Source organism: Galendromus occidentalis, unplaced genomic scaffold (assembly GCF_000255335.2).
Source record: "Galendromus occidentalis unplaced genomic scaffold, Mocc_1.1 scf7180000076383, whole genome shotgun sequence".
In the NCBI taxonomy this organism is placed as follows: domain Eukaryota; kingdom Metazoa; phylum Arthropoda; class Arachnida; order Mesostigmata; family Phytoseiidae; genus Galendromus; species Galendromus occidentalis.
Genome location: NW_003804372.1, coordinates 10,378 through 30,198, shown reverse-complemented (window position 1 = coordinate 30,198; position 19,821 = coordinate 10,378). Strand labels below are relative to the sequence as shown.

Sequence of the window (19,821 nt, the reverse complement as noted above, 5' to 3'; positions counted from 1 at the left end):
GCAAGCATGTTGTGAGTCGAGCAGCCAACAGGACAAGCAGTCAAAAGAACAGGAGAACGAAAGATGAAGGAATGCAAAAGGATACAACGCTTATCCTTCGGCTTAACTCGTGCCAATCAGTCGGTCGAGGGAATCATCCGACAAAGCCTCTGTGTTGAACTAGTCCATGCAATGAGGCTTCGCGGTGAACGACAATCGGGGATCGCTCGCTACGAAAACTCGGTTGAAACAATGCGTGAATGTCTTGGCACACGAGAATCGCTCGTGCCGATGGGTATTGACGGCAATGTCCGCAGTTGAGTCTTCGACGGAATCATGACGGGGGCCGTGGGTCGTTTAGAGATTTAATTTTGAAGTTTTCGCGAATCCTTGACGGGCCACGTCAATGCAGCTTTGATGTGGAGCAGAAATTAGAAGTCCAATCGAAAGCGCCTCGAGGCGAAGCCAGAATCGATGGTCTTCAATGCCGAACAGGAGTTCGTAATTAGGTGTTACGAGCCGGCTGGCGATTCCGTATTAAATCGAACGACTGCTGTAAACGGAGAAGCCCGAAACGAAAGGGGTAGGGTCTCTCGAATGAACAACACTCGGCATAGACGAAAGTCCCACGGCTGAAACAAACCGAGGGATGAGCTCTTTCGGCAGCTGCGTATTGAAGACTCCGAACTCCGCAAACAGGACTCTCAGTGACCGGGTCGGACTTCGGCATGCAATAATCGACCGAAGAACGGAGCGAGGCCACAGAAGCAGCGCGCGGTGGACGGGGTGTTAAGTTTTAAAATGGCTTCGAGAGCTCGTTCCAGAGTTAGAATAGAATGGCATGGGATTGAATAGAAGAATGTTGCCACCCTTGTGTGAGAGCCCAGTAGGGGTCCCGTCGTCGTCTTCTGCCGCCGCTGCGGCTGCTGCTTTCTTTCTCCAGTTCGTTCTTCCGATCGTTCGTTCGTTTGTTCGTTCGTTTCGTGTGGCTGCATGCCCTCCCTTGTGTTCGCTTGCTTTCGGATCGCCAGAGCAAGTTGGCTCACTCGACGACGACGGTGACATTCTCGCTCTCGCAGTACCTGTCTGGATAAATGCGAAACGTGAACCAAGCGCTCGTCTGCGGCTCTCGATGGCCGTCTTTTTTCCCTGCCTGAATTCTAGAAAAGCACCGCCCGGATCGAACGCCGTTATGCAAAGTTCACGCCTCGCGACCATTGTTCGGAGTCTGCTCTCGAAATGATCTGCTAGGATCACGACGCTTAAGAGTTCGAATCGAAAGTTGATCAATTCCGTTTACGGTCCCCAAGGCTCGCGACACTTCTGCGTGATTTCTTCAGCCATTGCCGCCGCCGTCGTCGTCGGGATTCTCGAGCCTTCTGTGCTCCTGCAAGCGCAGGCGGTGGCGATGAATGCTTTCTAGGAAAAGTGAGCATTCGAATTCGTTTCTCGAACTGGCTTCTCAACAGGATCATGACCGTATCCCGCAGAGAGATCGTCACCTGCCCGCTGTCTCCGACCGACCCGAATACCTAGATGCTTTTGTCGCACAAACGCAACAACAGCCGTCGCGGATCTCTCGTTGCTCGGTCGGGTGGTCGTCTTCATGAAAAGAAAAAAAAATCGACGTCTTCATCCTATTCGGACATTTTTTCTCCGTTCGCTGTTCGATGAATTTCAACTCCGCTATGAAATTCCAACTCCGCTATGGAATTTCAACTCCACTATGAAATTTCGAAACGCCTCTGGAATTTCGAGTCGGCTATGAAATTTCCTCTCTGGCTTACGACGAATTCCTGACTACCTCGCTCCCGATGATTTGGAGCCGGAGATTCTCATCCAGAATATTTTCTTCTTGCCGATCATTCCACTGATCCTCCTGATTGATCGAGCAGAGCTCCTGGCTAGTTGTTGACAGTCAGCTCGTTAAGGAGTTCTTGATTTTCGTGGTTTACGCAGCGGCGTCCGCTGTCGTGTACGGTGATCTACGGCAGCCAAGCAAAAAGCCATAATGATAAGAAGTGTTAGTTGAGAAGCGAACAGCGACAGCCTGCAGATACGCCATGCAACCAGGCGTAGCACGGCTGCATCTCCCACCATGGGGCGGCTCATGTTGTGTGCGTCCAACGATCCAAGTAGAACGATGCGGCGAGCTATGGGGCGCGAAAACCCTATATTGTGTCGCATATTGTGGCCAAGTCGCAGGCATACATCAATATGCTGCATATGGGGCTAAGGGGTGCTCCGAACACCGCTGCAGGAGACTCCCATGGATGTCGCTTGATTCTTTGTTTGAGTCGTCTCCGAGCGACGTACTTCTTGCCGGTTCTCCGATGGGTTGAACACGCTTCATCGAGTCCGGTATTGCCTTTCGCTCGCCAGTCCACGATTGGTATTGCGCCCGGTACGAAAACTCATTCGATATGTTTCGTTGCATGTGGATCCATGCGAAGTCGAGCGTATGTCGATTGGAGCTTCATTCGATCTATTTCAATGAACGATTTTCCATCACGAAGTCTCATTCGAGATCCAGGACCCGGTAGTCAAGACGGAGCCAGAGGTCGAACGAAGCGATACGATGGTGGAGCTTGAAAGAGTATGACGTTGAGGATCGTATGGTCTGGTGGTTGAGAAGAGGAAGCTTAAATGGATGTCAAGCCAACTCTATCAAAAGGGAGCCAGCAGTCAGCCGAGCGGGCCGCCACAGAGGAAGAAAGGACCCGTTTCCTGAAGCCTCAGGCACTCACTTTATTTATGGCGGCAGTCAACCTAGCTGCTTGCAGCTGCTGCTGCAGCCGCCTTCCTCGGAACGGCTCCGTACGAGGAGGTTGATGTCATCAATATTTTTCCTTTTCCTGTACAATTCGGTCTATCTCTTCCGATCAGACGACACCGACCGACACATGATATATGATGCCCACCTGTACCTCTGGCTTCATATAATTCTGTGCACCGGATTTTCGTGAATCTCTAGGGGAAATATCTGATTTCGATATCCTTCCCGATCTGCGATTTAACAGATCAGAAAATAATTGAAGTCACGCTCAAGGCACTTCGGGCGCCTTCGAGAACGGATCCGGAAGAGCGCGGCGGCGTGGTGTCAACCATCACGGTCATCGAATTCGAGACCAGAATGATAGATGAGCGCTGTAGATTGCTACATAGTCGAAACCCGACGATCCGATACCTGCTTAACCCTGGTTAACCCGGTGATGATAGCAGGGTTGAGTCCCCATCCCAAAGAGCATAATGACATGTTCGAGGCGGCTGTCGTTTTTTCTCTCGGGGGTGAGGCCCAATCTGTTTGTCGCCCGTTTTGTCGCCCAGTTTATTTCCCGTTTATCGCTCATCTCCTCGAGCTTTTTCTCAGGTCCTGCCAGGGGCCGACTCGAGGAGGAGTCGAAACTCTTGCGCATCTTCCGGGATTTCTCGGAATTCCGGCTCGGGGGAATTCTCAAATGTGTACATACATATGTCGTGAGTATTTTGCTTCGCCGCGGTCTGAAGAGCAATCAGCGAGGACTCGACACATGCGAATCAAATCCTTGAGTAGCAAATCAACGGTCGAGGGGTTGTCAGCGAAAATGCTTCGTAATCCACACCAAGGAGTGAATTGACAAGTTCGAATCGACTCCCCACTCTCGGTGTCGTGTTTTCGTCTGTAGGAGACCGATACGACAAGTTCAACTGGATCAGTTGTCTTCCCGCGGAGCATGGACAGAAAGAGCCTACCTGTTCTGCTTCGGAGCCGCGCTTCGGCTTCGTTCTTGCATAACTTCGACCCCCATTCGAACGTTCATATAGTCAGTCGACGGGCTGAAACAGCCAGCTGTCGTCTTGACCGCCCTCATCATCGACTTGATTCGACATCGGAGTGACGCACGAATCGAGGAATATTTTAGGCGTTCATCAAAGAGCATGTTGTTGCTGGTGGCGTTGTTACGTTCGTGTTGTTCCTTGCCCAACTGTCTGGCGGTTCGACTACGTGGAGGACCCCATACGGGCTATCTGGGAGGACTTTTTCTAACTGGCGACCCCCGTGACCTTCGACCTTATCGGAAGCAATCTTCGGCTTTGCCTTAGTTTGTCTGTCCATTAGATGCGTTCGTCTGTTCATCGGTCGGTGTGTCCGACGAGGCATCGGCTAGCCGGTCAAATGAGCTTGTTATCAGAGACGAAGTTCGCTGCTGGCAGAGGCATTTTTCCTCAGCTCTGATTCTCTGCGTCCAGCCAATTGAAATGCATTCTTTTAGGAATTCGATAAGCTGACGGTCCATCGCTGCATAGCCTTGTCTGGGGATCCTGCGCGAGGTCCCAGTGAGTTCACAAGGATGCGATGCTCCGATCAATCACGTGATTGTCGGAAACAAAACTTCTGTCTCTGAGAACAGGACCGGAGAGAAGACTCGGGACAATTGTCGGGACATTGCACGGAGAAAAGACAGTCTCTCCGAAAACCGACGTGTGGTGTTATGTCGAGCCCGTCCGATCGACCACTTGCGGTGAATCCGTCGTAACCGGCCGAGGGAAGGCTCTATTCTCGAGTTTCGCCTAATCCTTGGGTAAATCCCCGCGTGTTCTCGATTACGACTCGAATATCGGCGACCGCATCGACTCCAGCATCCATTCGTGATTCGGTCCGAAGACAGGGAAACACTTAGCTCACTGTAAAAAGTATGGGTACCAAATCAAGCGTTTACGATCTACTCATTCCTCGAAACAGGCTCGTCGGACTTGAGCGCTCACTCGTCTCTTGGTCAGATTAGGGCGAATTCCTTTGATAAAATTCTTTCCGTGTCGACATCGCTCGCTGCTAACGTCAACATTGTTCAGGGTGTCGCTACCGATTTCTCCAGAGGAGACCAGCTTCTGACGGAACGAAAAAATAATTACCTAGATGAAAACTCGATGCTCACCACCTCTCTGGTTGGCGTCTCTGAATCGTTTCCAACGGTTTCCCCTTCTGTTGCAGGTGAATGTTTGTCCTACGGTTACAAGTCACCCCTAAGTACCGGTGAGTTTTCGAAAAAGTTCTCAGAAAATTCCCCTCCAACAAGATCATTCCCGCTGTTTTCCGTCTGAAAGAGGAAAGTCCGGGAGTTTCCCCGCGATTGATGGTTGCTGATCCACGAGATTGCGATGTTCGGATTCGATGACGGATTCCTCTAAATCCGAATTAGACTTGAATCCGTGTGGTTTGTTCTTTTCTCTCAATTTCGGATCGCCCTCGTCCGGTTAAGCTTGCGAACACTTTCTCCCGTTCGGTATCCTTTGTTAGTTGCTTCTGCCGCCAGTCATTCGGATGGGGTTTTTCTCCCGAACGACCGACTGGATCTTCGATTCAGAGTTGGGGTAGACCCTCCGAGCGTCTGTATCTTGACAAAGATGGATTGGCCACTCACGTGCGCTCGGCCTAGGCAAGACAAGGGAGCGACTCCTGCCGTCTCGTTCGCCCGGCATCGAGCCATCTTGTCGGACTATCCAAACGGTTGTCCGCTGTCATGGCAGGAAAAGCTGGAAAAAAATGCGATTGCAAGTCCTCCGATCTCCTCGGGAGGAGATCCGGGCAGGGAGAGCGCTCTCCAGACGATTTGACAGCATTAGAGCCTAATGACGACCGTCTCACGCAACGCTGCGTGCTCGCGTGCGACTTGTGAACGTCAAGCCTTTGTCGTTGGATTCGTCGTCGTTGTTGTTGTTGCTCGAGCGTGCTGCTGGGGGTAAACGGACTCTTGTTGCCAAGTCTGAAAAGCTCGCGCAGGGCGGTGGTCTCTCTAGCGCCCTCTGACGGCTCAGCCCGACGAGCGTATTGATCTGTTTTTATGCTCCCTTATTGGTTGTTGTTATGGCCGCTGCTGCCGATGTTGGTGGTGGTGGGATGACGTCAGGCATAATCGTCGTCGTCTGCCGCCCCCTCCCCAGCAGCCCTGCTTTTCCATCGTCCCGAACGTCGTCTTTCTCCCCCCTCTGAGAGTTACACGAAGCCAGGGAGGCGGTCGGGTGTTCGAGACATGGTAGACCGCGGCGGCTCTGGGGGTGGGAGGGGTAGGCACCGGGAGTAAGAGAGAGCGAGAAGCTCGGAAAAGGAGCCACCGAGAGCTTCATAAGGGATTGGGGGGAGGTGAAGGGAGAGGATGAAACAGAGGGAGGAGGGGCAACGGAGAGTTATTGTAATTAAAATATTTCCATGGGGTGTCTGTCCAAGTAATGAGGTACGAGCGGCGGGTCCGGGGCGGCTTGTCCCGCCGAGTGACTGGCGTATGGGCGAGCAAAAGGCCGAAAGCTCGATTAGATTGCGAGCCTGGCCCTGTCCGCCCCATGGTCGATGTCAGCGTAGAAACACAATCTCGATTCGGGATCCTGACCACCGCAAGCACGCCTCGACCATGATCCTTCGCTTGGAAAGGGATGCATACCACAGCGAGAATTACATTCGACCGGCATCATTTCGGTACTGTGCCACGGGTTGTTTAGCCTTCATTTCACACGAGACGGAAAACGTGATGAACGGCTCCCGGGCTCCGTAGGCGAGAGCCTACGCCTACGTTCGGTCTCACCTCCCCTATTGAGATGCGAGCGGACTCCTGTATCCGAATCTGATGCTCGGAGAAGGCTTTTTCCCTACTTCGGCCTCAAGAATTGACGCTTCCACAAGTCTGAAGGGACTCGCCCGAGACCGAATTCGGTCGTCCATTATTCCGCGCTGTTCATACACGGGGAAGTTTAGAAGTCGTTGCGGCTCACGGCTTGTTGCTCTGGGGTGATCCCTCGATCGAGAAGAAGCTCGTCCGTAGGCCATCCGGTCTCATCCTTCCCGCCTCGAGAACGACGGTTGTTGCTCCAAATTTTCCCGCTCGCTTCATCTCTGTACCCTGACCAGCTTTCTCCGGTGTTTGGCTTGCTCCAAGCTGGCTGATATTACTCTTTCCGCGTTCTCTGTCCGCTGTGTAATTTTCTTGAACGTCGCGTCCAGTGGCAGCGCAGCGTCATCATCATGACGAGCAGCAGCTCCAGCGAAGAGAAGCAGAAAATCAAGAAAATAATTAAACGGAACAAGCAACAACACGAGAGGACATGACGTCGTCGCGGCTCCGAGCGTCACTTGTCCGAGACATGGCTTGCGATTCTGTAGTCACACGACGAATGTTATTCTTTGGGAGTCGAAGAGAAAAACCATCGGCAACATATCGTGCGACTTCCAGTCCATGGGACAGGTACGAATCTGCATGAGCTTTCACATTGGCTCGCGAGCACTAGCGGGAAAATATCTAAATTGCCTACTTCCCGTCCGGAGAAAATTGACGGTACGACGCACTAAAGAATCGATTCATTAAACGACGATGAGAGTTTCCACGTCATCGCGTCGATATTTCAATTCTAACAGGATGTCCCATATACGCAGAAGGAATCGCGGAGGATACCTGTGGGACGGCCACAGAGGTATCTAGACCGCATAAAAAACGACATGAACAGAGTTAGTCTCGGAAGGGCTACTCTGCCGCTGCCGCCGCCAGTCGGACCGTCATTCAGCCAGCTAGCCAAGGTTTATCAGGCTGTAGCGGCAGCACTGTTGGCAGCAGCAGCGGCGGCGGCGGTAGCGGCAGCGGTGACTCCTGCTGAGAGCCGGCAAGTAACTCTTACGCACTTTATTGTTGGCAACATCGCCATTATACCGGCAAGAGAGCCTGAGTGAACGAGCCAGCCAGGCAACTATAAGAACCGAACAGGCAGGCAGCAAGAGGCTCTCTTCATGCCAACGCCATCGTTGCTGCCGCCGATGCCAGCAAGCACCACGAGACGGGAGCTGCTGCCTAGCCTGTCTAGCGCTCGTTCGCTCGCTCGAGCGCTTGGTTTGTTGCCTGACTTACTACCGACCCTATGGTCGTCCGAGAAGCAGCAACAACGCGTCTTTTAGCTGCTGCAGCAGTCTGAGCATCAGCTGGAGTCGATCCCCATATTCGATGGTTGGTTCGCCGGCTCTCGGTACGTCTGAGGATGTCCGGACGGCATGCCACCGATCCGTGAGGACCAGAGGTTGCTACCCGACGGCTCGGTGGTTCGGGCTGCTCGCCAATCCGTTCGCGTCTCGCGGATTGAGAAAATACGCGGAGTCCCCACGGGGAAAGTTTGCGATGCCACCACTGGATCAAATATGCTGCCACAAACTCAGACACACACTAAATATTAAAGCAGTTCTTCTCCCCACTGCTCGGATAGACCCGGCTTAACGGACAGCGCGAGGGTATTCGGTTCCTCGCTCGTTCCCTCGAGCGGTTGCTTGACTTTCTCGCTCACTTTGCGCCGGAGGGAACGTCACCACAGGGAACCTCACCTCCAGCAATGCCGCATTAGAAGGGGGGGGGGAAGGAGTATCTCGGAGGTGACTGAGAAGTGGACAGTGCCGAAAAACAAACGAGTATAACGAGTCGGACTACGACGAAACGTTGAACAGAAAAAACAACATAAGAATCTTCGAGAACGCTCCCGCCAGGAGATGGCGATGAGCAGCCTCAACAGAGCCTCTCAACTTGAAGAAGCGGAAGAGGCAACAAGGGAGCCCACGAAAAGAACGACGGCCGAACTGAACGAAAGAGAGAGAGCTTCGGTTTAACCTTAGACACAGCCAGACACAAATCGACAGGCAACATACATCGAGAAAGTGAGAGAGTGAGAATGAGCAGCACCAAAAGAGGAGAACCATAGGCCGAGCTCTGACAGCCAACTCGAGCTCAAGCGCTGCGATGCTGCTGCTGCTCGACTTGTCAATCAAACACTCAGTCAGTCGATTGTCGCCGCTGCTCGTACTAGAGTGGAGAGGAAAACACTACCTTTAGTCAGTCAGGGCATAACAGACTAGGATGGGCTCGACTCCCGCTAAAACCCCTGCCTCGTCGAGAGTTTAACGAAGCCCAGTTCATGGGAGTCCTGTCGGCCCGACCGAGTCTGTAATTTGGATGAACAGCGGTGCGACTCGTCAAATCGGCATATGCTGGTTGAGAGCCTGCCCGCTCTCAATGTATCTATCGGACTCATGTCCGGAGCCTGGAGGGATTTTTGGGACATTCCGGCTTGGGACTCGTCCGGTGGGAATGATCGCGAGATCCGGCATTGGAATAAAAGGAGTCAGCGTTGCTGAGAAATAATTCTTCGTTCGCAGGAGACGCATCTATCGGAAGCGGTGATGGAACGGGAGAAGAAGATGAGGAGGACAGGAGCGGCAAGCGGCGGCAAAAGAAAAGAGGTATCTTCCCCAAGGTGGCCACCAACATCATGCGTGCTTGGCTATTCCAGCATCTAACCGTGAGTATTCATTAAGAAAAACACCAATCAATCGAAGCCTACTGTAAGCGGAACGAAATGAGGACTCAATCGAGGATAGAATCGTACAGGTACCTATGCCCCTTCCTCGTAGAATCCAAATCGGGAGGACTCGAATTTCTCTCTTCTGCTTCCAGCACCCCTACCCTAGTGAGGACCAGAAAAAGCAACTCGCGCAGGATACAGGACTAACGATTCTGCAAGTGAACAACTGGTGAGTATTCGCTGACTATCAAATCGATTTCCGAACTGAAATACGCTTCGTGTCCGGCTGTTGTTATTTTTTTGGCAGCTCCCTTCCCGGACGATCGTATCCCATGTTGGGGATTTACTCGGTCCGTGTGGACTTCGGGATTTTTCTCTCGGGATGCTTATTGTTTTGGCTCGAATCAATATCGCCAGACAAACGACGAAATAACCTCACAAATCCAAGTGTCGCTCGTACTAGTTCTCGTCGTTGATCTCGGGGCTCATGGCGACAGCGGTTGTTGACTAGATTTCGGCGTCGCGTTGGTCGTCGGGACACCGAGAGATGACACTGACGGAGATCTCATCGCAGCCGGGGCGGCACGGGAAGCAATAACGTGTGTCGAGCTTGAGTTTAATCTTCGAGGATGCGACAGCTGCGGGAGTTTATTTGATACATTCTTTGTCGCTTAGCCTATCCTGAACATCTGACGCAGGTAGAGAGACACACGCCCGCCCGCCTGCCCGTTTGCCTCCTCGGTGGACTGCCCGACCGATCGACCAAAAGACCGTCTCGAACACTTTGACTAAACTGCGACCAGTCACCAGCAGCTGTTGGCAGCTGCCCTCGCTCCTCCAACCCACCCGATTTCCGCTCTTGTCTCTGAGAGCCGAACCTCTCGGCTTGTGGAAATCTGCTAATGGGATACTAATTTCTATTTCGATGATTATCCTTCCCGTTCGACTATCGATTTTTAAGGAACTTCAAATTCACCTCACTATTTTCCTGCTGGGCAAGGAAAACACGACAGGCACGAAAATGCTTTCGGGCCCGATCAGAATGCGAAGCGGATGCGAAATTCGATTTTGGCCGCGGCAACGGTCCATGGCAATCGCGTAAAACTGCGCGACAGCGTGTTTTGATTGACAGCCTCAGCTGGATAGAGCCGTGGGCTTTCGGGCCGCCGAAAATAGGCTAAATTCACCGGAAAAAATGTAACCACGGCTCGTCCCGTGTCCGCCGTTGTCGCGCGACCGTCGGAGGAACTTTGTTCAATTATTTGACGGCTCCGTATCGTGTTCTCGGTCGACGTCAAGCTCCTCACTCGTGTTTTAGTGACAGGGACATCCCGTATGGAACCGAACCAGGACACCGATCCGCCGAACGAAGGCAAAGCTTCGGGTGGCGCAAGTCGGAAGGGTCGACGCGGGAGGGGAACCCTCATCATATCGCCCGGTCTTGCGCCCATGGTCATTTGGATTTCGAAATCGAGTTATCTTTCGTTGTCTCTCGCTCGACGATGCCTGAGTGGGTTTGAGTCGCAGTCGAAGGAGCCAGTTCGAAGCAATCCAATCATATCTTGAATACATTACGGCTTCTATTATACTCTATAATGGCATTTCCCACCCACTCCGGTGAGTGCCCCTTTGTTTGCTCGAGGCTTAGGCTCTCCGAAGTCGGCGTTTCGTCGAGTGCAGGAGCCGCGCGGGCCATGAAGCCAAGCGCGCGAGCGAGTGAGAGAAAAACCGAGAGAGGAAGCACACTGTGAATTGTCATTGTGATCCATCGGCAGACGCCCGGCCTGCACCTGTGTTTGGAAACCAGCGGGAAGTTTTGAGCTCCTCTGGATTTTCTTTCGAATTTCTCAGCACTCTCTACTCACTCCCGCATTGTGTTTGCGGGGTTTCTCGCGCTAAATTCGCTTTCGATTCTTGACCAAGATCTAACGGGCTTGCCGTATGCGACCGGGCGGCTGTGTTTGAAAATGAATTCCGAACCACGCGTCGTTCACGGCTCGAATTCTATCCGCGGCCGATTCGGTGTGGGGATGGGGAAAAGAAATCAGTAGATACTTTTGGAGCCAGCTCGAGAGCAAAAGCTGCAGTCGTCCTGGAAATTCCCCCTCCGAGTATGCGAATCTTCGACAGTGCTATGAAACCCCACGGGAAGGAGTAGATTAAGAGTCAATAATCTCGAAGATGACTCACGGCTAGCAGGTGAAGTCGTCGAGGATTTACTGAAGGAGGGATTTTAGGGCGTGGACTCGGTGGTTGGCTCTCACTCTCTCTTCGTTCCTCTGACTCCCTATTTTAGGGCCAAGAATTCCCTGACCAGAGTAGACATCTGCTATCAAACCAAGCGATCCAAGCAGCAGAGCAGGACTCGCTTGTAACCCTTCCATGGACGGGACTAATGCCTTTTCGCTGTCGTTTCGTATCATAGCACGATACCCCACTTTCGCGGGTGCATTAAGTTAAACAGTCTTGACACCAGCGGGGGCTGAGCAGGCCGAATCCCGAGCGATCCTGAGCCGAGCAGGTCGAGGCGCTACCAGTCAAGTTTTCACAGGGACAGACGTCGAGTAGATGGGCCCGGCGCGCGGTTTCCTGCATCCCGTGTCGCTTGATGCGGGAAAATCTACTCTGGTCAGGGAAATTACGGGAGGCCTTGTGCGGTGTCACCTTCCAACTTTTCTCGAGAATTTCCAGCTCTCGGGGCAACGTCCCGAACACACTCCTCATCGAGATGACATGCAGACTCGCGAGGCTGCACGAATGTGCCTCGAATCGGAACAAATCCAAGAGCGCCTTCGTTTCGGCCGAAGGGTATCGCTTAGGGCCTCACACGCTCCCTGAATAGTTTCCGGCCGAGTTGGTATTGTTGTCAGGTTTCTCGGCTGTCACATCGAGAGGACGCCTATGGAGTCCGAGCGTGGCCCGCCGGCTGATTGACGGGCCGCCGGTCGCCTCTTGCGTATTTTCGGTATTTAGCCGCGCAGAATCCAGCGAATAAATCTCCAGCGCCCAGCTGCAAGCCAACTGACAATAGAAGCAGCGAGTGGGGGACGACCCAAGGGAGCCATATATATGGATCAGTGGCATCCACAAACACCGCCCGGGGGTTCGTCGCTCCGAGTAATGCACTACTTCTATCTTCGACCCTTAATGTATAGATAGATTCGTTCGGGGCGGCCGGCGGTGCGTGAGCTGCTCCGCGCGCTCGGGTTGCTCCGAAACAGAACTCTGAAAAGCCTCCAAGGCTGTCCGACAGCAGGTGGACGCTTCATATGCGACTCCCGTCTTGCAGATGGGGGCTTCGTACAGAACTACCGCCGAAGTCCGCCGAGGGAGCCGCACGAAAAGCTCTTCTCCGCTTTTTCTCTTCTCGAACCACGAGCAGATCCTGTGCGAGGGAACGAAAAAAGAAACAGCGAACAGAAGCCTTTTCAAAATTATCGCTTCTCGGATAGCCAGATATGTGTGTAGTCGGTAGCGTAAACATTTCGAGGCCTCATCGAGACTTCTCGGGAAAGAATGGAAGAGGGAATAGAATCCGGGGATCGCCCAGACTTCTCCGAGTGGAATTCGTTATTCTGTGTGCTGTCGTTGTATCACAGTTCTCGGGTGTATGTTTAGAGTTTGTGTGTCCGTGTGTTCTTAGTTTATGATCCGACTGTCACGTCTGGTGTGAAGTGGATAGAAGTTGTTTTTACGACATTTTATGACAGCACCGGCTTCTGGATTCTTGTTGACGACTGCTATTCGCGACCGGATAGTTTGCCTCAGTAGCTAACGAGCTCGAGTCGAGAATTTACTCTCGTCTAATTGACCCACACGCGATGTCTAATGACGAAAACGCGAAGGCTCGCTTCGCGGGAGGCATCCCTTGTTTTCGTGGTGTAACCCGCGACCATTGGGGGACCCATGCGCGGATTGCGAAGATCCTCGACTCCTGCAGCACATCAATGGCACCGAGGCTCTGTCGTGGGGCAAGAGCGATGCGATCCATCCTTAGCCAATGATCCATGCAGGGCATCGGATCCATTACAGGATACAGAGCCAAGGATAACATTCCTATCCGGCGAAATGATCGCCACTAGAGTCGTGGGCATCGTCTCCCCTCCCCAAGGTGACTCATAATGTCCATTCGTGTGATTGATGTGTACAAACAACGCTCAGAATGCGGCTTACACCGCGACTGCTCGAGGGATCTCTATGAGGAACTCGAATTACTCGGAGACATGCCGTAGGATGATCTCGTCCTGTTTTCATTCGTTGACGGCGCGTCCCGCTCAGTCGTGGGCAGAGACAGGGAACTGGATCGGAAATGAGCAATAACAAGGATCAGCGGATAAACCGCGCGCTGATAGCTGATACCTTTGGCGTCGTTCCGATCGATGGCGCCGATGAATGACTATTTGTTTTCCCCGCCGGGAATTCTCAAAAAGAAAATTCAAAGCTATTCATTGTCCCGTTGATCCACTATTTCCTCCTAAGCCGAATGAATGGTTCGAGCGAAAGTGACTAAGCCAGGATCCTATTACAGGTTCATCAATGCCCGACGTCGCATCGTACAGCCTATGATTGATCAGTCGAACCGCGCCGGCCACCAGGAAGGCATGGGAGGCATGACAATGCCTCCAGGCAGTTATCCTCCGTCGGCGCATGCCATGTCGCAATTGCGCTCTCCCGTCCACTCTCACCAGATGCTTCTGCCCGGACACCCGCACCCCGCAGCAACGGCAGCCGCCATGATGATGCATCCCGGTCTCGCCGGCAGTGCGCCATCGCCCTACGACGCCTCCGCACAGCACATAATGGACATTCACGCCAACTAGGCTGCCACCAACGCATCCACTGGCTCCGTACTAGCAAAGGAGGAGATGGACTAGAGCTCTTCTACCCAACAAACCAACCAACCAACCAACAACCCACCCGACGGACCCGAGGAAGCACTAGAACCCTACCCGCCCATACCCTTACCATCATCACCTATGCTACAACTACTACAGACACTACTACTACTACTGCTACTACTACAACTACTATTACTATTACATCATCATCATCATCACCAACAACAAAAACAACAACAGCTACCACTCCAACTACTATGACCGCTATTACTATCGCTAGCGAGGAGATCAAGGCGAGAGGAAAAAACTCAATCTTTCTACAATCGACCAGCGAAGGACGAAAGTCGTTCGCGTTCTCTCCCTCTTTCCATCCCCTTCTCCGACCGGCAAAACACCCATCCACCCTTCTCACTCTTACCCTTTGTTGGCAACCCCATCTCAATCTACACGGCAACCATCGATGTTGGTAGTTACCAGAGACGGTAATCGACTCAACAACAACCGCAGCTCCCGCAAGCCTTTGGGGCCGCCATCTGCAAACTGCAGCTTCTGATGCCTCGTGCGAAAAACTTTCCCAAACCGCACAGTCCACAAGAAGTGCTAGATAGCGAGCCTTGGTCAACTGACGAAGGAAACTCCGCAGAAACTCCGAGCGGTCGACTCGGGGCGAAACTATGGAACGATTCGATTCGTCGTGCCGAATCGAGGCGGGATTAGGCGCCGTGGCGGAAGATTTACACATTGTGATACAACTAGGAGTCATTCCTGAAATGGCCACTGGATGACGTGCGTCGGGTTGAGACTGGTCAGCACTGGCTGGGATCGAGCTTAGTTAGGTAGTAGTTGACAAAAAAAACGCTGATGCACGAGAGGAAAGGGCGTGGCATCCCAAGCAACCATCAACTGAGCGGCATTGTCGAGCGATATGCGACAGCAAACAACAACAACGAAGTACAGCAGCAGAGGCAACAACAACAGCATCAACAACGAGCGCACGCAGCTGTGCGGTGTCGTCATCATCGTCGATTTCCATCCGTGCCGGAGAATCGAACGCTTTATCGATCCTCTGATGATCTAGTTTGGATATTGGAAACCTGTCTGGTGGAGCCACGGAAAAGGCATCCTCTTTTCCGCCGGGAGTTTTCTCGACGGTGAATACTTCATCACTTTCTAAGAAGGAAATCTTTAGAAGAGTCTCATCTCCGATGAGCAAACAGAGCGAAAGAGAATTATTCGTCTGTCGACGAACTCAGATCCGTGGTGGAAACGGATCCTGCGCACGCGGAGCGAGATGCGGAGCTGATGTTCATACTATATCCTCCATACGGTATATTATACAGCAACACTTATAGAGAGAAGATCACGAGAACAATGACGAGGGCGATCAGAGAGTCAAGATGTAGAACAAGCTGTTTTGGAACTTCTTTTTTGTGTTGACACTTGGGAGACAAACCTCTAGGCTAAGACAGAGCACACAATAAGTGCTGAAGCCGCTGTTGTGGTAGGAAAAACCCAAACAAGAATTTAAGGACATACAAACCGAACCGCGAAGAGGGACAAGGATTACATAAGAGCAGAGGGTTCAGAGTTGACAGAAAGCAAGAACTTCCTCGTCAGAGGGTGCGTGACGCGAACCCGCGAACCACGGTGCCCAGTGCAATACATGAAGACTGTAAACCTGACGGGGTCGGCTCGTTTAGGTAGGATTTCTGATTATGACTATATTGAAGCAACAAAGAAATGCAGGATGATGTCGCAGTTAATCTAAGAACGCCGCTAGAAAGCTGAGTGAAGACGATCAGTTACGATCGATGAGTTTTAGGCGAATTTGGCGGTCGATCCGATCTGGAACGGAGTTTCCTAGACTGAAAATTATTCCGAGGGAAACCCTCATTGAAACGGAACGTCGACAGAGCGAAAGATCTGACGACTCCTCTTGGAGAGATAATGATTGTACATTCTGAGTATACTGTAACAAAAACTATGATATAGGTAATAAATTATTATAAATCACATTAAAGTAAGGAACAATCGTATTTTCTCTCGGACTATCGGACCCTCAAAAACGAAACACGGAAGGAGGAAAGTCTTTAATTCAATCACTCGTTTGAATACATATCAGCCCGGACCGGCGCAGCGCTCTTTTTCCCTGGGTTTGACAATCGACCTCGATTGGTGTAGGTTTCCATCGCTCTCCGATTCCTTTTCCTTTTCCCGTGAAGGTCGCCATTCAAATCCAAAGTGATACTAAATATAGGCACTCGAGACATGCCCGAATCAACATCGGAGACGCTAACTACAGCGACGGTGGCACCGCTCTCGACATTCCGGACACTATGCGTAGACCGGAGAACATTCGGAACGCAGAAGTCTCTCATCGATTCGGAAACCTTGTTGATAAACAAGTCGTACAATGTTCCGGAACGCGTTACGGCGGCTCTCGTTTTCAACTGTCCGCCGGCGGCTCTCCGATGGAAGGGATTCGGATAATTCAGCAAGTGTCCTGGAGAAGTTGATGAAGCTCCAACGTGGAACGACTCCGCGCGCTGTTCAAGTGGATCCACATGGAGTCTTCGCGAACAGCGAGTTGGATCTCAACGAGATCGAAGTTTACGGCTTTGATTACGACTACACTCTCGCGGTATATACCGTAGAGTTTCATTATCTGATCTACGACTTGGGTCGCGATTGGCTGATCAACAAATTCAAATACCCCAAGGCGATCGGTGAATTGGAATACCAGCCGGGTTTCGCTATCCGTGGCCTCCACTATGATATCAAGGAGGGTATTCTGATGAAAATCGATCTTTTCCATCAAATCCAGTTCGAATCGGTGTACAGAGGCTTGACCCCGATGAAACGCGAGGACGTAGAGAGAGTTTACAACGGTTGCTACATCCCTCAGAACATGATTCGGCCAGGCGGCGAAAGCAGTCGAACGAAACAATTGAACGACCTGTTCTCTGTTCCGGAAATATGCCTCATCTCGAACGTGACCGAGTACTTCATCAAGAACAACGTACCTTTCAATCCCGAGATCTTGTTCTACGATGTACAGAATGCCGTGGCTTCCATCCATCCTATCATTCACAACACACTCAACGATTCGAACATCGGTACTTATCTGGAAAAATACTCCCAGCTCGAAGGTTTTCTGCAAAGACTCAAAGCTAACGGTAAGGGGATGTTCATCGTGACGAACAGCCCTTTCAAATTTCTGGACGTGGGGATGCGTTACATGCTGGGCGCTGATTGGCAACAGTTCTTCGATGTAGTCATCGTCCAGGCCCGAAAACCGAAATTCTTCACCGAACATCTGCGACCGTTCCGAATTTACGACAAAGAGACTAAGAGCCAACTCTGGGAGCACGTGACGTCCTTGGAGAAAGGAAAAGTCTACGTCGAAGGAACCGTCGACCAGCTCCAAAAGATGACCGGCTGGGTCGGGCACTCAGTCCTCTATTTCGGGGATCAGATCTACAACGACCTTGCTGATCTCACGCTGAACTACGGTTGGAGAACAGGGGCAATCCTATGTGAGCTTGCGCACGAAATTAAGATATCCAATTCCGACGACTATCGTCAGACGGTAGGCTCGATGCAAACTCTGCAATACCTTATCGAACAGACGCAAGACGATGACAGTCGCAAAGGCGACGTCGAACAGCTGCTCATGGAGCGCGATGCGCTCCGTAAGAAGTCGAAGAGTTTATTCAACCCGAATTTCGGATCCGTGTTCCGGACGCATCACAATCCTACTTATTTCTCGCGACGCTTATTCCGTTATTCAGATATCTACACGAGTCACGTGACAAACCTCATGAACTACTCGTTGAGGCATGTTTACTACCCCAGAAGAGGCTTGCTCCCTCATGAATTATACATGTCATCACAGAATTGACCTTTCTGGATGAGCCCCTCATCGCTAGAAACTTGGGTTTGCACTGACTCGTTGAAAGGCCCGCCTGGAGTCTGACCACCGCTCCACCCGCTCATGTGAATGAGTTCGATGGAATAAAAGTCGGTTCGTGAACTCTTAAAGGAGTTACCCCGCGAGGTTCTGATTTCAAATTTCGTATGTACCCGCTTCAGCGAGGAGTCAGCGTGAATTCTTTCGCTTCGCTCACGAACACGAATAGTTTGTAGGAGTTGGAGAGAATCGCTTGCGGCGACTTTTCCGCGAATCTCCCTGTCATCGGGTTGCGATTGACCGTAGCGAGAGATCCATACCTCTAACATAAGCCGTTTGGCTTTACTCATGGTGCGCCTGGCAACAACTCGCGGATTCAGAAGCTTGCTCGGCTCTACTCATCGAAAGCCCTGACAGGCTGAGAAGGATTGCAATTCGGGAATTCTTGTACAACCCAATCGGAGAGATCCCCGTGGGGAACTCCCATGTGTCGCCTCGCTGATATTCGCTCCGTCCATCAAATATTTCCATCGCTGTCGAAGCTTCAGGTGACAGGTTTCGGCGACCCTCAGAGGCGATCGGGCGAGAAGCTGCTCAAGCTGACAAATCCGATGTAGCCTATGAGGCAAGGAAGTGTCCCTCTCGTAGAGCATAGTATTCGTTGGATGCTCTCGAAGCGCCTTATTCCAAGGTGATATTTACCTGTGCTCTCTGTACCTTTCCACCCTCATGTATTAATAAATGAGTGATTTACCAAGAGTAGAGTTGGTGATCAATGCTACTCTTGAAGTGGGTTAAAGCTAGAGTGCGTATCGCAACTGCTCTAGGGACCTCCCGAGATCATTACCCGATTTTTCGTATGTCTTCAGAATCTTGCCCTCCCCAGAAACTCCCGATGGATCGCTCTCCTTGGAACTCGGTCCAGTATCTCACCATCGACCATCGTCGATCGATGAATGCCCAGTCGAAGCCTCAACCTCATTCCGAAGATCAGGCCCCATCCCCGTCCTAAAGTGGCCCGACCAGGTGGGCGACCTTGGCTACTGCTCACCATTCGCCTGGGGCGCCCTATTGCGCTAGGTTCGTTGCCTCAGCTCAACGGAAAAGTTTATGAAGGAAGTGCATCATGTTTCGTTTGAATACAGGCAAATCTCGCCACAACGAACCTCGCGGGACCGAAAAAAATGTTCGTTGTAGTGAAAGTTCGCTGTAACGAAGGTTTTCCATCAATATCTCTATGGCGAGCCGGCCAAGGGTGATGGGAAAGAGTGTTCGTTCTACTGAAAATTCGTTGTAACGGCGATCGTTGTAAGGAGATTTCACTGTTATGCAAATTATCCCCAATTGTATCGGCAAGTAGAGTTTGTGTGTACATACTTGCTACTGAACATCGTCTATGCTCGCAGTTCCTAATAAACCGGAATATTAAACGAAGTGAACGTGAAATGTGATTCCGCGAAAGTATTTCATGGTTCTGACTACGGAGGAGACTGGAGCTCCACGATTACAGAAGGCTGGGGGATCAAGTTTTTGATGGATTACCTCGATTACAAAGTATGAACTGCATGAGGCAACCTGTAGACTGCGACTTGGCGCAACTTCAGGGAGACTGGATTAATAATTGTTGTAATTGCAATTCGCTGAATGCCGTGGACTTCGCGTCGTCATCTGCCGCCCTCACGATGATGAAGTCCCTACTCACTCAACTGTGTAAAAATCTACGGTAAATGAAACCTTCGGCTCTCGCCGCTTACGCACAAATGAGTAAACTTCTACAATTCTATTCCCTGC

The 19,821-nt window shown here is 51.6% G+C and overlaps 2 protein-coding genes across 2 annotated transcripts in view; both read left to right on the top strand.

Annotated features, from left to right (window-relative positions):
- The window catches only part of LOC100899349 (homeobox protein Meis1), a 32,979-nt gene extending 18,695 nt beyond the window's left edge, over positions 1 to 14,284 (top strand). The window contains exons 6-9 of the mRNA XM_029113194.1: positions 4,952 to 4,993; positions 9,137 to 9,279; positions 9,435 to 9,511; positions 13,811 to 14,284. Of these exons, the coding sequence (XP_028969027.1) occupies positions 4,952 to 4,993; positions 9,137 to 9,279; positions 9,435 to 9,511; positions 13,811 to 14,102 (554 nt within the window). The 3' untranslated portion in view covers positions 14,103 to 14,284. The remainder of the gene's footprint in view (positions 1 to 4,951; positions 4,994 to 9,136; positions 9,280 to 9,434; positions 9,512 to 13,810) is intronic.
- A 2,351-nt stretch (positions 14,285 to 16,635) lies between these two features.
- On the top strand, positions 16,636 to 18,021 carry LOC100900618 (5'-nucleotidase domain-containing protein 3-like). The gene has a single exon (XM_003739066.1). It carries the CDS (start codon positions 16,636 to 16,638, stop codon positions 18,019 to 18,021), a length of 1,386 nt encoding a protein of 461 aa, XP_003739114.1.
- Positions 18,022 to 19,821: the final 1,800 nt, after the last annotated feature.

Coding starts and splice junctions, on each gene's coding strand:
- LOC100900618 (XM_003739066.1), top strand. CDS start 16,636: ATGAAGCTCCAACGTGGAACGACTCCGCGCGCTGTTCAAGTGGATCCA.